Below are 18,709 nucleotides of genomic sequence, written 5' to 3' on the forward strand. Positions count from 1 at the left end.
GCTAGTGAATTTGGAACTTACTTTTATTTATATACGAGTTCAAAACTCGAATTCAATTTGTACTTGTACAAGTACACGGGGACTTACGAGGTTAAATTAAACATTCTCTTATAGCTCGCACCCCCCGTAAGGTATGAGACGGCAAACACATAATATCTGTTCCGGCTACAGCGGGTAGATCACGTAATGCAGCTTAGTGCGAGACGTGCGCGAGCGCGTCTATACTAGTGCCACATATTGCTAAGGTTTCTCAAAGACCTAAAGGCGATTAATCTGTAAAATTCTGACGATCTCGTTACAAGGGTGTTACAATTACAGCTACCTACCTTACACCTTGTAATTCTCTTGCAATGTAATCGAGCGAAAAACAAACAGCGCTCACCGCGAGCGGTTCGGCTCAGTGCGTTGACTGTTACTCGAACTATACGAATCTTAACTACACTTACTTAGTCTTCAATAGCGTTTAACCATTCTAGAATTTCTTGTCAGTCTGTACGTCTGTTTATACTCTGAAAGATGAACATGTCGGTCATACTGAACATTTTTTTTAAGAGGCCTAATTTTTAAGTACCTAATTAAGAAAAAAATCTGTTGTTCTATAAAAAAAACGTATACAATACTTAAGTATTTATAGGCAATATATTACTTATCTTAGTTATCTAAAATAAATTCCTTTCATGTCGCTAAAATCATCATGCCGTTAATTAGTCAAGCAGTCGATATTATTCCAAAAGAAGATTCAATTCAATTAAATTTATTCTAATAATAAATTTCCCTAGCGAAAAAATAATTCCGATCTCAGCAGACAATTATGGGAAAATAAATTTCATCTGCAAAAACTCGTAATTAAGGTCGGTGCAGAGAGAAGCCGAGAAGTTATGAAAGCAAATAAATGTTCTACTTATTTATCGACTAAAAATAAATACAGCCCGGGTGTGAAGATTTATTTAAATTGTGAAGACCTAGTGACCTGTCGGCAGATTAATTATGGAAATGACCATTGATTTGAGCTTCGGTGAATCAAAATGAACCAGCACTTGCTCATTATCCTCGTGCTGAATTGTTTTTCGGCGCACATTCAGATGAGCTACCACGAAAACCGACATTCGCAAATTGCGGGGATCTTTCTCTTTGCGTGAATGAAGGCGTAATTAGAGTGACAGAGAAAAATGCCCGCAATTAGCGAACTTCGATTTTCGCGGTTATAGCCCTGCTTATTTAGCTCATGAACTCTCGAAATAAGTATAAGTCAATGTTTTGATGCCAAGCGCGTCACGAAATTAACATTCTATTAACATAACAATGAAGTGACTATGTTATCTTCATTGTATTATGATTAACGACTACATACCTATAATCCAGTCAGTGATACTAGGTGCTTCGTACAGGTACAATGCCTGTCATACTTGCAACGACAGTAATTATTATAGTTACTCTTCTATACATTCACTTCACAAAACACAACGATGATTGGATAGAAAAAAATGTTCCGGGACCAGAACCAACTTTTATTTTCGGAAATGTAGAAGACGCAGTGCTTAGAAGAAAACATATAGGCGTGGTTTTCAAGAATATCTCTGATGCGTATCCAGAAGAAAAGGTGTTGGGGATATTTGTTATGAGAAACCCAGAATTACTGGTACAAGATCTTGATATTGTGAAGAACATATTGATAAAAGACTTCGATGTTTTCGTCGATCGTGGTGTTGCGTTTGAAAATAATCTTGGCGCTGATTTGCTACACGATGAAGATACTCGGAGAATGCTGCGAAGTCGCTTTTATTCGTTGTTCACTAAAGAAAATCTTCAGAATATGATGCATCTCTTAATTGACAAAGGGAACACATTTGTGGATTATGTTGATCAGATCACTCGGTTAAAACAAGAGCAAGATGTTCATACTTTGATTCAAAAATACACGCAACCAACTGTTGCCAGTGCACTCGTTCACACTTATAAGAAAGAATATTATACTCTTTTTACCGACCCGAAGGCAACAACCCTCAACTTTCGTCGGGAGCTTGAATTGATGTATCCCGGCATTTCTAATAAACTTAGAAACTTCTTTCTACCAAAAAAGTACAGTGACAGGACAAACAGTTTAGATATAACTGACGAAATGATAGCAGCACAAGCGTATATTTTTTTTGAACTAGGTAACGAGTCCACTGCCTCAACGTTAGGTTTCTTACTGTACCAGCTAGCTCTGAATCCAGACATCCAAGATAAAGTGGTAGCAGAAATAAAAGAAATTCTAGACAAACATAACGAAGAAATTACTCTACAAAGTATTTTAGATCTATCTTACATGGGAAAAGTTTTCGATGAGACTTTAAGGATGTATCCAGTAGTTCCCAATTTCAGCAGGAAATCTACCAAGATTTACAAGATACCAAATACCAATTTAAGAATAGAAAAGGATCAGTGCATTAGAATTTCGGTGCTTGGTATCCATTATGATGAAAGAATCTATCCGAGGCCGGAAATGTTTGACCCTGAAAGATTCTCTCCTGAAAATGTGGAGGCTAGACACGAGTGCTCATATTTGCCTTTTGGACTTGGCCCAGGATATTGCATTGGTGAGTAAACCTTACTTATACTTAGCAACAATACAACGTCTTTCTTTATTCTTGTCGCCTTGATCTTGCATTGGTGAACTTTTGTTTTGATTAACGTCTATAAACAAAATCTACGTAAATACCTACCTCATGGCTCCCCTTTTTCCAAAAGGCAAAATAACAACATTGGAGCCTACCGTTTCAACGCAGTTTTCGTAATTGGTATCAGCTGCCTTGTACGTCTATATTTTATTAAAGAAGTCATCTTTCCATTGTCATACACTAGTTGAATATCTGTTTTCTATTGTTTCAGCTAAGAACTTCGCACAAGTGGTATCGCGGGTGTGTTTAGTGAAGCTCCTCTCCCAGTTTCGAGTAGAACCTTCAGAGGATACGTCTCGGAATGTCGAGTACGACCCGACACGTACCGTGCTGTACCCTAAGGGCAGATTCCCGATTAATTTCGTGAATAGGGAAGCTTCCAATTAGCTTAATTATTTACACACTTAATGTTTTTTACTGTTACACAAGCTGTGAAAAGTGAGTGACTGCTTTTATAAAATGAAACATGCACTTAGAGCAGTGGTTCCTAACCTTTTCAGTCCGGTTACCCCTATGACTAACTAGGGAAAATAGGGAACCTGATTTTACCCCTCCTCCCAATGTGGTAATAAAAAATAAAACGTGTACGTTTGTTGTATTGTTAAATTAGGTTAGCTTATTACCCCCGTAAAATACCAGTTTTACCCCCACGGGGGTAATTACCCCCAGGTTAGGAACCACTGACTTAGAGCGAGCTGCAAAAGTGCTTACTCATTTTATGAATGAATTTTTTCCACTTAAGGAATTTGTCACCAACCATGAATATTCCAAAATACATTAGGTATTTTTATCCACGTGTATGCATGTGCCATTGTGCATGAAGGTTCATTCATCAGGTCGTACCTTAGTACGCGTTAATGCATACAGCCGTCAGTGACTTTTAACGGATTGAAGAAGTATGTATAAGGCATTTACATCATCCAAATTTATATCTGCGCCAGTTTGTGTCAAATGTACCTAATTGAAAAATAAAACTCTCGAAAATACTCTCTGGCGGAGAAAAGATATCGTTTAAAATGATACATTTTTTGTCATAATGAGGGTCATTAGCTAAATAGTAAACAAACGCAGGGCAGCCATCGCGTGATGGCGGAAATTACGTTTTTAACTAAAAAAAACCGGCCAAGTGCGAGTCGGAGTCGCGCACGGAGGGTTCCGCACCATCAACTAAAAATAGAGCAAAACAAGCAAAGAAACGGTCACCCATCCAAGTACTGACCCCGCCCGACGTTGCTTAACTTCGGTCAAAAATCACGTTTGTTGTATGGGAGCCCCACTTAAATCTTTATTTTATTCTGTTTTTAGTATTTGTTGTTGTTGTTGTAGCGGCAACAGAAATACATCATCTGTGAAAATTTCAACTGTCTAGCTATCACGGTTCGTGAGATACAGCCTGGTGACAGACGGACGGACGGACGGACCAGCGCGAGCGGAGCCTTAGTAATAGGGTCCCGTTTTTACCTGTTGGGTACGGAACCCTAAAAAAGACTTTGTCTATGAGTTTGCATTTAAATTTTGTTTGCATTGTTTTCAGTCCATTTAATGTTGGGACTCTTCGGACCTTGCGAGTTTTTTTTCGTTGTTTTATTACTAACAAAGCGAATGCCTTTCGGATACTGGCCGAATGTTTATTAATCGCATATGACTTTTAATTTTTCTGTTGAAATGAATTTCGTGTTTGCATTCCTAGTGACTGTTTGTAAACTTTCTCACAATCTTTATTTTTTTTTAAATTATTGTCATCTTTTTCAGAATAACTAGGTACTTAGGCACGGAGACAGTGTCTTTTTCTACTGCTGTCACTGTACCCAAGCTAGTTGAAAAATACTATACTAAAAACTAAAATACCGAAATGTTGAATTGTACATAATTTACTATTAATTATAAACATGATAAAATTCGTTGTAATATTATTTTTGCAGCGTCATCATCACTAAACTAGAAAAAGTCAATTGTGAACTGCATTTACGTCGAGTTATTTCCATTGGCTATACCTATTTACAACTATGTTGCAACGAAACCGTACAAAGTTTTCGAAGGCAGCTTGGTTATTAGTTGTCTCCTGGCCAACCCATGTTCTATTCTGTGTTATCGTTCGCCGTAAGTCCCCTGTATTTTGTCATGTTTGTGACCTAAGACCTGCCACAGAAAACAGCGACAGCAGAAGGCAAATATTTACCTGAGATTACTTACTTAAATATTTGTTTAGAGGACGAGAATGAGACAGACGACTCTCTTTATTTCTTCGTTTTTTAGTATTAGTAAAATGTATTCTTCATGTGTATCGGTGAAATCTATTGCTTTGGTCCAAATGTTGGCTAGTAGAGAATGCCATATCACACTAAGCCCGCCATTTGTACTTTTCTGTATTAGTATGAGGAGTCAACTACTAGGCACCAGCAGAGATGCGATTTATTTGAAATACTTCTATTTAAAATGCAAATACAAAATGCAAAATACCTATTTTGTATTTTGCATTTAAATGCCTTTTAGTAAAAACCATTTTGTATTTTATTTGAAATACTTTTCGAGACGTATTTTGCATTTTTAATATTCATTTCAAAATGCAAAATACTTTGTGATTAAGTTTAGCCAACATTACCAGTCAAACAAAATGAAATGAACGAATGACGCTTGTATTGCCAAATTTGACCGATAGAGGCGCCTGCTAGCGCCTGGCGCCAGCGCCAGGAGGCCGATTTTTGAAATTCGACCGCTCGATTTCGTGTATTTCGTTCAGTAATATCTCCACTACTAGGCATGTAAATTCTACTAATAGAATCAAAAACTGGTGGTCAATACCACTAAATTCACAACTTATATCGCTCGTATTTCAAAAATCAGCATCTCGCCGTTTTCCACCGATTTTCGAGTGACGAAATCGAGCGATCGAAATTCAACAATCGGCCCCCTGGTATTGTTAAAAAGCGTAATAAATAAAAACTGATGTTTTTTTCACTTTTTAACAATACCAGTCCAGTTGTTATTAATAAAAGAAAAGTGTAATAATAATAAAATAAGAACTAGATGCACAATCAACCGAAATAAATGGCCACACAAGTCACAAAATGGAGCCATGGCTCTCTTTTCGTTAGTCTAGTTTTTTAAATTATTTTAAGTGTGTATTATTTCCTTTATTTATTTCTCTTAGGTTGGTTTTTTACAATATGTATATAAAATTAAAATATAAAAACACTTACAAAAATAATATAAAAAAATATTATAAACACATTATAAAAAACCTAACCTAGGGTGCCGCCAGCAGCGGGGCAGGACCCAAGCTGCCGGTGGTCAGGGCCGCAGAGAGAGGAACCGACGGACTATTATTAATACCATAACAGAATTTATTGATACGCGTACTGATAAATATGACCAAAATGTCATGCATAAGGTGCCATGCCATGATATTAGACGTTTTTGTTCAGCTCGGCATTGTGTCTCTATTTCTCATGATAAATACCTAAAATAAATAAAAATATCTGAGATTTGCTCAAAAGGTATTTTATTTTGAAAAAGTATTTTGAAAATACCTATTTTGCATTTAGCATTTGAAATACAAAACGCAAAACTATTTGGTATTTTGCATTTGAAATAGTAAATCTGAAAAGTATTTTGCATTTTGTATTTAAATGCTTTTTTAAAACCATTTTGTACATCTCTGGGCACCAGCACAAAGGAAAAACTCCGAACGGTTGGATTAGGAATGTTTATTCAAACCACTTGATTACATTTACGTGTTATTTACTCTAGACGCTTAAACTCCACATTAATTTACTTTGCAACATTTAAATTAACTTTGCTATTAACTTAGCTAACTAGCCAGGCTAGGTAACCTAGGCCACCCTCAGCCGAGTACGTTAGTTCACCTAATCAGCGAGTTATTTCCACGATTGCTCCAGTCCGAATGGCAGAGTTTGATCTGCTCCCTGCCAAGAACCGTTGCCAATATGGCGGGAAAATCGAGCCTCGTGATTGGTGGACGACATCGCGTGATATCGATGACGTCAACCAATCGTTGAACGACTTTATTCGCCCGCCAAGACAGCAACCAATCACGTTAAAGCAATGTTGCCAGAAATAAACTAAAAATGTTACAAGTTTAAACCATAGATAATGCATTAAATATGATTATTAAAAATAAATCATTGGCAAAATTGATAAATATTAACGTTAAAAATAACGAAACCTAACATTAGGAAATCATTATTAAATAAATAAACCGTGACAGTTTCCTTCCTAATTTAGTAGTAAATGCCGATTATTCTCAAATGATTTTATTTATGATTTTAGGTGTATGCTGCTGTATTAGAAAAATATTGTGTGCATCGGTACATAATTAAAATTTTCGGGCCTGTCTTTACAGCGTCGTTATATCGTCGATTATATTCGCGAGAAAACGGCTGTCATTGTCAGCATGGAACAAATTACAATGAGGGACAGTAAGAAGTTACATAATGCCTACAAATGTTATGTACCTAGATCCAAAGTGGATTTGTTTCTTAACGAAACATTGTGGCCTAAGGACATTATATTTCGACGTTTTGTGCCGTCTAAACATAAACATTATTCGAGTGCCTCGTCCGTGAGTACCAGTGCTACGCATGCCGCTACGTGTGCTACGCCAGCTGCTACGTCCGAGTATAATAAACTAAACGTAAATGAATAGGAGTGTTAATAATATAGTCTTGTGTTCATTTAACTGTCGTAGTTTAAAACGTTCCATAGATGATATCAGGCGAATATGTTCTTTTGCGGATGTGATAGCCTTACAGGAGACATGGCTCTTGCCACATGACCTATCATTTTTGAATAGTATAAGTGACGAGTTTGCCAGCACCGGTACGTCAGCTGTGAGTACGTCGGAAGGAATGCTCCGAGGGAGGCCCTATGGAGGGACCGCGCTTTTGTGGCGAAAGAAAACGTTTCCGTGTGTCTCTGTAATTTTGTGCGATAACGCCAGAATCAGTGCTATTAAGATATCATCCGGGAATAAAGATATATTAGTATTTAGTGCGTATATGCCGACCAACTGTGTCGATAATTTACCTGAATTCGTGCAATGTGTTAGTGCAATGAATGCTATAGTTACGGAAAGCGGCATCGAAACTGTATATATGTTAGGGGACTATAACGCGCATCCCGGTGAGTTATTTAGTGACGAATTGTTAAGTTTCTGTACCGAGCAAGGTTGGATTTGTGCCGATTTAGCTAAACTTAACATTGAATCTGACACATTTACGTACCTTAGTGACTCACACGGAAGTAAGCGCTGGTTAGACCATTGCATAACTACTGCCGCGGGATGGAACTCGATAGTTGATGTTTTTGTTGATTGTGGCGTTTATTGTTCCGACCATTTTCCTCTAGTCATTAAGTGTAATTTAAATCTAGTGGTACCTAAATTGTGTAATGTGAATTTGCCACCACAACATAAACAAATAGTATGGGGTGACAGGAAACCGTGTGAAATTGATAAATACACCGATAAATGTAACGAGTTGTTAAAATCGATCGAGTTTCCTGCCGAACTACGAGACTGTTGTGGCAAGTGTTGTACAAACAGTTCATTTCACATTAATATTCTTGATGACATGTATATAAATATTATTAATGCATTGAGTGAGGCGTCTGTATACAGTAAGGACATTGCAGGTGGTACTGGAAAGAGAAAAATTGTAGGATGGAATAAGCATGTCAGTGAGGCCCACAGGGAGGCCAGACTTCACTTTCAAAACTGGATATTATGTGGTAAACCAAATATGGGTCATATTTTTGCCGCGATGCGTATTAGTCGGAAAGTTTTTAAATCAAGGCTGCGTTGGGTCCAAGATCACCAAGATCAAATAAAGATGGACATGCTCGCGACCCATCATAAAAAGTGTGACTTTCGTAACTTCTGGAAACTTACGAAGAAAATGGAAGTGAAGACTGGACTCTCAGTTAGTGTCAACGGCATTTCAGATACCAAGGGTATCGCTGACATGTTTAAGAACCATTTTAATAATAAGGTGTCGTCTGTTGTAGGGTTGGAAGGGTTGCGGGTGCATGACGATGAGGTGGGGAGTGACCTGCAGATACGTTATAGTGCAAAAGATATAACTAAAACATTGCGGGATATGAAAAGGGGAAAGTCTCCCGGTCACGACTCCCTAAGCGTCGAGCACTTGCAATTTGCTGGCCCTCACTTGCCTAGAATCCAAGCATATGACGAAAACCATAGTGGTACCTATTGTTAAAAACAAAACGGGCGATATATCTGATTTGACAAATTACAGACCTATTTCTCTGGCAACAATCGTAGCCAGAGTACTTGACAGCCTACTTAACGTGGAATTGGACAAATGCTTGCAATTACACGACGCACAGTTCGGCTTCCGAGCCGGCCTGTCGACGGAGAGTGCGATCATTTGTCTAAAGAACACTGTTGAGTACTATACTCGGCGTAATACACCTATTTATGCGTGTTTTCTAGATCTCTCGAAGGCTTTTGACCTTGTAAATTACGATTTACTTTGGCAAAAGCTTGACGAGACAAATTTTCCTAGAGAGCTAACACGCATATTTAGATACTGGTACGCCAGCCAGAGAAATAGTGTCCGATGGGGAAACTTTTTGTCTGATGAGTACGGATTGGATTGTGGCGTCAGGCAAGGCGGACTAAGTTCGCCAAAATTATTTAATCTGTATGTTAACGAGCTTATCGGTGAGCTCAGCAGCACGCATGTCGGATGCCACGTGAACAGGGTAGCATTCAACAACATAAGCTATGCAGATGACATGGTGCTGTTGAGCCCATCGGTTGGCGGACTGCGAACCCTCATCAATATTTGTGAGTCATATGCTTTAAAACATAATTTAAAGTATAATGTGTCGAAAAGCGAGTATATGGTTTTCAAGGCGGGAACCAAGTGCCCATCCCATGTCCCACCCATTCGCTTGAATGGCGAGCAGCTTACGAGGGTTAATTCGTTTAAATACCTTGGGCACTTGGTAACCGACGACTTGCGCGACGATTCGGATATCGAGAGGGAGCGAAGAGCTCTGGCGATCAGAGCTAACATGATAGCTCGCAGGTTCAGTCGGTGTACAGCGCAAGTTAAAATTACACTATTCCGTGCGTACTGTACATCGCTGTATACCTGCAGCTCGTGGGCTAGATATACGCAACGCTCGATCAATAAATTGCGGGTGCAATATAATGACGCGTTCAGGGTGCTGTTGCGGCTGCCGCGGCATTGCAGCGCGTCTGGCATGTTCGCGGACGCTCACGTGGACAGTTTTTATGCGACGCTGCGCAAGCGCTGCGCCGCGACGCTCCGCAGAGTCCGTGACAGCCGCCACAGCCTCTTGAGCGTAGTAGCGGAGAGGTGGGACAGTGGCCTAATCAGGCACTGGTCCTCGCTTCACTTAGGTTTAGGTACTAATATAGTTGTTTAAGTATTTTTTAGTTTTTTTTGTTGTTACTAACAAACTATGGACACTTATAAGTCTGAAATAAATGCATTTTTTTTTTTTTTTTTTTTATTTATTTACAAAACTCGATTACGTCTCGTTTCGTAACTTGAATTTTAAGAACCCTTATTATGAAAATAGTTGATTCACCCAAATATTTGTCTACTGTTCCCATAATCCCTGTGCCGTGGCTTTTCTTTTCACAGCATCGGCTAAGTCCGGCCGGGCCCGGGCCGTCACGAACGGATTACGTTTATTGCGTCGACTGTTATGTACTTCGACCATACATTGACTGCTACGTAGTCTGTAGAGTTTACAAATTGCTAGGATTTCTGTAGAATTTGGATTTGTTGGAGTATCGAGATAATCAAGGTTTTCGTTTCGTCAGTTTTGTCGTATTATCTAAGTGTATGTATCTTATATAGGGTTAAAGTGACATTCAGAATTAGAAAATGATAGAGTTAGACCAAGATAAGTCTGCAATGATTTTGATAACACACGACGCAGTGCAAGTGTTATTTTATACGTCGTAATTTCATAGAGGTTTGGCGTTTAAAATAACATTTGCACTGCATGTGCTATCAAAATCGTTGCAGACTTATCTTGTTCTAACTCTATTAAGATTTTGTGGTAATATTTAAAAGAAGTAAATCCGTGAAAATAAAAATAATTAAAATTCATAAAAATATTACATAACTAACATAGTGAATCCAATAAATACGCCCCCGCAAACTTTTGGCTGTAGGATTAAAAACATTGAATTCGGTCCAGTCGTTTCAGTCCCACGTTTATTAGGTAAAAGTATTTACAGTACATATGGCGCTACTTTCTCGGGTGTCATTCTGAATCCCTAACAACGTTTGTCCTAAAGTCACTTTCCCTAACTGGTTTGTCCTAATGGGCACATGTCCTAACGATCAATTGTCATAACGATTATTTTCCATAATGTAATGGTTAGCCTAAGACTCATTTGTCCTAAGCATTTGTACCATAACTATAAAGATCCCTAATGTTTTTTACAATATTCTTCGAAATCCCTAACAATGTTTGGCATAAAATAACATGCTCTAACTGCTTTGACCTAACGGCTATTGCCCTAATGATCAATTGTCATAACAGTTACTTTTCCTATTGATCAATTATCATAACAATTACTTTCCATAATGAATGTTTAGTCTAAAACTCATATGTCCTAAGCATTTCTACCATAACTATCAATATCCTTAATGTTTTTTACCATATTCCTCGAAATTTCTATCAATGTTTGGCCTAACACATCACGCCCTGACTGGTTTGATCTAATGGGTATTGCTGATGATGACAATGATCAATTGTCATAAAAATTATTTTTCATTGTAAATTTTGTTATGTTTAAAGCGTGTTATACATATTTTTAGCACACAAAATCCGAATCGGAGCACCCCACTATCCACGTGGTCTTGTCTGTCCAACCCCTAGAGTGTATGTAAAAAGCCGGAGGCGCGGAGGGGAAGCAGCCCTCGCCCGCCGTAGCAAAGCGCAGAGCCTGCGCTTTGATACGCAAGGGCGAAGGGGCTGCTTTGCCCGTAGCGCCGAAGCAGATGCGGAGTCCGATAGAAAACTGTTTCCAGAAAAGTGGATTAGGTTAGGTTAGAACTGCGACCCTCATGAAAAAGAACTGTTGCCAGAAAAGTGGGTTAGGTTAGGACGTATGACCTTTAGGCCTAAAAATAATTAGGCCAGATAAGAATTATGCTCAATAACATTAGGATAAATACTCAACATGGAAAGTGCCATTATAGAAAAACATATTAGGCCAAAAAAAAATCGGCCATTCGATAATAGGGAAATCAAAGTTAGGGCATACGAGTGTTAGGTCAAGCAACGATAGGCTAAGTAAAATTAGGTAACATGTTGATTAGGATATATAATTTTTAGGCCTAACAATAACTAGGCAAAAAAAGAATTATGCTACGTAACATTAGGATAAACACTCAATATGGAAAGTGCCATTAGGGAAAAACATATTAGGACAAAAAAAAATCGGCCATTCGATAATAGGGAAACCAAAATTAGGGTATACGAGTGTTAGGACAACTGATCATTATGGTAAACAATATTAGGGAATGCAAAGATAGGAGAAAAGACTTTAGGGATTCAGATATAGATCCACTTTCTCGCACTAGTGCATTTTCCGTGCATATGTCGAAAGTTTAAAGGGTCATTATGAACTGTAAAACGTTGTACGATACACGTGCGAATAGGCGGAATAGGTAATTCGCAACTCGTGTCGATTTCCCTTCGGTCATGTTTTCATTTATTGCCACTCGTTGCGAGTTTCCTACTTTCCGCACTTGTATCGTAAATAACTATAGTTGAATGAACGATTCATGAGACGACAATGTATTGTAATTACGTACAACGTATGGGTGCTATTGTATGGAAATCTTTGAAATGTCCCGAAACCTAAATATTTTACTGTACCTAAATAGTCAAACACATAAACACTGGTCACATGCAGTAAAGATTGGCAATAGCTATTGAAAAAAAAGGATCGAATATAAAATTAAATTATTCTGCCAATATCTAAGGTAAACGTACTGGTGCTCGACGCGGTCCCAGTACATGTCATCTTGAACCTTAAGTCATTGTCAATAGAGGTGACAGCAGGGTGTCATCTATTGGGCATTAGCCCGTCGAGCACTAGTACGTTTACCTTAGATACATTTCACAATATGCCGTTCCTATTTTAGCTCAGATTTAATTAAAATTTGGATTTATTATTTTTACCTACACACCTCATAATCTATACTTTCAAACATTTATTGAAGTCTGACCAAGCTTGGTCTGCATGTCTTTTCAATGACAAAGTGTGGCATTATCATCAATGTCATCATTCAAGAGTAGATACAGGTTACAATACAATTAACAGAAATTAAGTTACAAATGTGTAATAGAATTACTTTTATTGAAGCGAAATGAAATTCATAACAAAGCAAATCATACAGAAAGCTCATCCACCTCAGGCTTCGTCAAATTAAAATGCATTTTGTCACATATGTCATCCGCAACACGCATCGTCAAATTATAAAGGAAATTGGTCATTACAAAATACATAATAATAAGCCATAAACCTATATCCTAATCCGGTAAGTACCCGGCACAAATGTCCCCAAAATACCAGCGGCGTTCCCGCGCTGAATAGCCAACGATATACGCTGGACCAGGTACGAACCAGACCTAGGATCGCAACCCCTATCCCGCAAGCGTTTTCCCAGGTCCCTCACAAAAACCTTCGCCTCGGAACACCAAGGACCAGCCGACTCAACAGCGAGAGGGACAAAATCATAAACCGGCTTCAAGTTTGAGTACTTGGCATGTTTCTGTCTCGCGGCGTTCTCCGCAGCCCCCCCAGCCGCACGTATTGTCTGTGCAAGATGCGATGCGGCAAAGGTGCTCACACATGTAGCATCCCACAACAGACTCCGACCTTTAGCCCAAGGAACAAGAGTGAGACCGTCTGGCCTCTTCCCGTCCGTCCGACTAAGACCCTGGGGTTCTAACACGCACGGCAGGTTAGCCAACACCATCGCTCTGCGCACAATATCATTAATCGCATGTGTAATTAAGTTAGTTAGTTGCACAGAACAAGTTACAATGGCGATGCGAGCAGGGTACGTGTCGCCGCCGGTTTTGAGCAAACGCTCGCATCATGCTACTCGCCCGCGCTGACCGAAAAACGAAGTAAACACGCCTTTTGCGCCACAATAACCTTCAGATTAAGAAGCCAGACATCAAATCTGTCTAAAGGAGGCGTATCCATTCACCACGCACACAAGTTTTTACTACCGTTACGCGAGTGTTAGTAAATGTGGAGAGGAACGAGCGGCGACACCGGTTCCGATAATAACTGCGCGCGATAGCCATTCTAACCTCTTTAATATGTTCTGTGGTTAGTTGTATCAGTTGTATGGTAGCCTTAGCATAGTTTTAGTTTCGCTCTAATGTATTCATGATGTGCATACATGCTTTGGACGGCATTCCCAACTAAAACCTGTACTGAAAATAATAATGTCATGTAATAAATGTTATCTGTTTTGTGTGCCTAATAAATAAAATATAATAAAATAAAAAATGCTATACTTACCTGAATATTTTATATTATTTGTGACGTCATACTACTTATCTAATAAATCTAATTACAATTTAGGTACTTTTTTAGTTTTAATTTTAACGTTTAGTTTCTTTTTTTTCTCCATTGTGTTTGTAATTAATATGTACCATAAATACATTTAGGTAATTAAATATTCCATTCAATTATGTCCTAACAGAATATTAGTTTCCGCTCAAACGCGACTAAAACAAAGCAAAGTTTGCAAAGGACAGCTTGCAAACTATAAATTTGCTGGTATGTAACTTCCGGGGAGCCGATTCTGTTGAACCATTTAATATGAACGTGGACGACCTCGCGAAATCCGTTCTGTTATACAAACGTAGTCCTCATTTTCCTCTCTGAATATTAACATTATTTAAAATATTTTGATATACTTTGAATTATAAATATTTTTGAGAGCATTTATATTTTGTATGGAATTTGTTTTCATCTTTTTTTGCGAAAAATATTATCCATAAGGAAAATGGGGACTACGTTCGCATGGAAAACTGGTCGTCCTCTTTCCTCTTAAAACAAAAATCAAAATATATAATCAATTAATTTGGTAGTTGTAACCTTATCAAATTGTAAATTCCGAATTGGCATCCTTTGTTCCGTTATTGTTTGCACACAAAGGATGCAATTATATCCACTTTCATACACCAAATTCAATATTACCATGGCATAACTTAACGAAGCCTATTTTGTAGCCAAAGTCAAAGTCTGTCCCTTAAAGCCCAAAAATACGTTCACAAAAATTATATCACCACACCGGCTCGTAAAGACTTTGCTTGTTAAAAAACTTGCAATTTTTGAGTTGATTCCTTATGTTAGCTAGTAGAACCAAGCGCTGGTGGCTTAGCGGTAAGAGCGTGCCATTTTCAATCTGGAGGTCTCGGGTTCAAAGCCCGGCTCGTACCAATGAGTTTTTCGGACCAATGGTTTGTGCTGTTATGGAAAAATTTAAGTATTTGTATGTTACATATATCGTTGATTGAGTTCCCACAACACGAGACTTCTTGAGCTTACTGTGGGACTTAGTCAATCTGTGTAAGAATGTCCTATAATATTTATTTACTATTTATTTATTTAATCTTTTCACGTACACCAACCAAAATGGCGTACACAAAAAAACTCCATATCTCGGCACCCATGAATATTTGACTCCTGAATACAATTACGCTTATTTATCCCTTAATTCCGTTACAGTTCCGTTGTGTGAGTCTATCCGCTTCCGGAAGCTCCCCACCGGATGTGAGCCTCCACTTCCGTAACGCAAATTCTCTTGTTTTCGCATTATCAAGTACTATTAATAGCGGACATGGGGATTTCGACATTGTTGCGGTGTGTTAAATGCTATTTTGGGTTGGAGGCTTGGTTTCTTAGATCTTTGTTTGGTTTAGTTTAGTACATAAATATAGGGTTAGGATGTTGAAGATAAGTTAGCTTACGTAGTGATTTGGGTCAGCAACGTGCACGTAACACTACTGGGGCCCGTGTCCATATAGTACGGTGTCCGCTAACCATAAGGGACCAATAGACGTGGTATAAAAATGTATCATGGTAAATCCCTGTTGTTAAGTAGGCACATGCTTTCTGTACCATTACCACCAGTTTGGCACTGACATAAACGTCATCGAGAACGTAATTTACTTTCTATGCATCTCGCTCGTACTCGAATATTAGTGCAAGCGAGATGTATAGAAAGTAAATTACGTTCTCGAAAGCATTTATGTCAGTTTTGACACTGTCAATGAATCATGGTACGGGCTCTGTAGCCTCAAAGTATTAACTAACTAACTACTAGCACTAACTTAAAGTACCTAACTTGTAACTAACATATTTGGGACTTGTCTTGAAATAAATATTAGGTACCTTACCTATTAACTTTATTCATTAGCGCTAATATCTACAGTTAGCAAACGAAGTCTAAGGAATCGAGAGTCTCGCTTTACACTAGAATACGGTTTAACTTACGTTTTTTGAGTCACTTGCGCGACATGTTGTTATATTGTTATGTTTCGGAGAGGTACCTAGGTCTTCATTTTTAAGCACTAACTATCCATTCTATCCTATCCATCCTAGTTTTATCAAAAAACCTACGGCTCTAGTCAAGCGATCTAATCAACCATTGAATAACAGCCTCCAGTTAGATTCGCCGCAGAAAAATAATATTTCGACAGAATTTATTGGTCCCCGAGGAGGCCGCCGCGTACCTACCGAATTTCAATCCGACTCTGATTACATTTTTGGAGCGTAAAATATGAAACTTATTGCTAACTAATAAAAAGTTAATGTTGCGAGAATCCTCTTTAGACTTTATTTGGTGCTTATTTATTTTTGAAATTGGACATTTAATACTTTGATCTACATATTAGTTTATATTGTTGCGGTGTACAAAAATTATATGGAAGATCACTTAGGTATACTTAGTTTAATATAGTAATAAGAATCATAACAATCATAATAAATAGGCAAATGGGTAGATAATACCTACATAGGTAGGGTAGAAAAAGGGTTTCAATCGATGTGTGGAAAGGCGGCACCGTTGTTGAACTTAAGCCACCTGGCAGTGGACTTAAAGCGGTGGCGTGTGCCTCGGATGCACATGCTGGTGGCTTACTTTGATATAGTTCTTTGCTGTTAGAAAAAAAATCAATTACAATGATTTGGATCTTTATGGTCTCGACAAGTAGGTGTTTTCATGCATAACTTTTAGTTCGAAACTCACAGTGCCACTGTTTATTAAAGTTTTCAACTAAACGAAGCACAGAAATGAAGCAATTTAGGCTCATATAGACTGGTCATAACTTCATATTGACCCTTCCTATTAGTATAAGTGCCGAAATTTCGGCAGTCTGCAGAAATGCGCCAAACTCGGGCAAATAATAGACGGCGAACGTCAAGGAGTGGTCGACTCCATGTGAGAAGCGTTTGATAGGTTTTAATTATTATTATTATCCAACGTCATTTTGAACCAGAGTGTAGTTGGTTCTAAGGCAGGTTGGTAAGGCAGTTTTGTAAAACAAGACACTAGGGGCCCGATTCGGATTTTGTAATAGACATCTATTAGATATCTTTTAGACATCGCCAAGATACGATAACGATATGTTTAAGATCTAACCTGTCAAATTTGACATTTCCGCGATTCTGGAGATACTCTTTAACGATTTGCACAAGATATTACTTAGAGATCTAATTCACATCTAATAGATATCTAACACGATCTATCGTAAAAGTGACATTAGTTGCCCGAATTGCGCTGCAAAAGAGAACTAGTTGAAATCTAAACTATAACGTATCTAGAATGGATCTAGTATGTGTCGTCTCTTGTGAATATCTTGAAGTTCGAATACGGCAGTAGGTATACTAAGAGATATACCAACTAAAGTGTCAAACGTTTTACAATTTTATGCAAGAAAGCCAGAAATATAACTTAGGATAAATCATTTAGATTTTGGCCTAATGTTTGGCACTGGCACATTTTAAATTAAAATAAGGACGCTAAGCACAAAGAATTTCGTACATTGACACGCCATTTCCTTTCTCTTTCGCACGCATACTTACAGTTATATTGTTGCAGGTATCACCGATGATGCCGGCGGTCGATGTCACGTCTGTGCGAGCAGGACAGCCATATAATTATGCGCATGCGATAGAGATACAAAATAGCTTGTCTATGTACAAAATAGTTCGTGCTCAACGTCCCTATTCTAGGAAAAATCAATGCATGCATTTGCATGTTCTTTATACCATTATACCTATAGGTATTTTTTCTTGTACCGAAACTGTACAACATACAATATACATACGAGTACCAGTATTAACGCTGAAATATGAAAATTTTCTTTTTACCAAGATGGTTGAGGTGGTATGAGTAACTTCGTAACTTGGACCACAGCCAAAACAATAGCGAAGACCGTCGTCTAAACATGCACAACTTTAATTACATTGCACATATACATTACATACAGGATGTTCTCAGATAACACTATTAGTACATTTAGTACACTATTATACACTATATATTTGTATCAAGTTCCACAAGTATAATGGGCGACTTTCCGTAATCACTGTTTTGTAGGGAATCACTGTTTTTTCAAGACTAATAATGTTAGGTAAGTACCGTGGTTGCGAATTGAACATAGCTTTTAGGGAAGCCTGAGCTTATTTGGCTTTTATACAGTACTAGCGAACCGCCCCGGCTTCGCACGGGTTAACAAATTATACATAAACCTTCCTCTTGAATCACTCTATCTATTAAATTTCGCATCAAAACTCGTTGCGTAGTTTTAAAGATCTAAGCATACATAGGGACAGACAGTGGGAAGCGACTTTGTTTTATACTATGCAGTGATGTGTGAGTAACGGATTCCTTTCTATTGGAAGAAGGAATAGGAAGGATTGAATACCTATTGTTATGTTTCCTATGTAGCATGTCCATTCATTTAACAAAATCCTCTCT

General features: G+C 38.2%; 2 protein-coding genes across 2 annotated transcripts; both read left to right on the top strand.

Moving 5' to 3' along the window:
- Positions 1-1,291: 1,291 nt before the first annotated feature.
- LOC134650857 (cytochrome P450 6B6-like) lies at positions 1,292-3,047 on the top strand. The gene is made up of 2 exons (XM_063505790.1): positions 1,292-2,579; positions 2,872-3,047. Exons 1-2 carry the CDS (start codon positions 1,394-1,396, stop codon positions 3,045-3,047), a joined length of 1,362 nt encoding a protein of 453 aa, XP_063361860.1. The 5' UTR covers positions 1,292-1,393.
- Positions 3,048-8,509: 5,462 nt separating this feature from the next.
- Positions 8,510-10,097, top strand: LOC134650858 (uncharacterized). Its single transcript, XM_063505791.1, has 2 exons — positions 8,510-8,630; positions 9,133-10,097. The coding sequence occupies exons 1-2, from the start codon at positions 8,510-8,512 to the stop codon at positions 10,095-10,097; spliced, it is 1,086 nt and encodes a 361-aa protein (XP_063361861.1).
- Positions 10,098-18,709: the final 8,612 nt, after the last annotated feature.

This window comes from Cydia amplana, chromosome 9, assembly GCF_948474715.1.
Source record: "Cydia amplana chromosome 9, ilCydAmpl1.1, whole genome shotgun sequence".
Lineage (NCBI taxonomy): Eukaryota > Metazoa > Arthropoda > Insecta > Lepidoptera > Tortricidae > Cydia > Cydia amplana.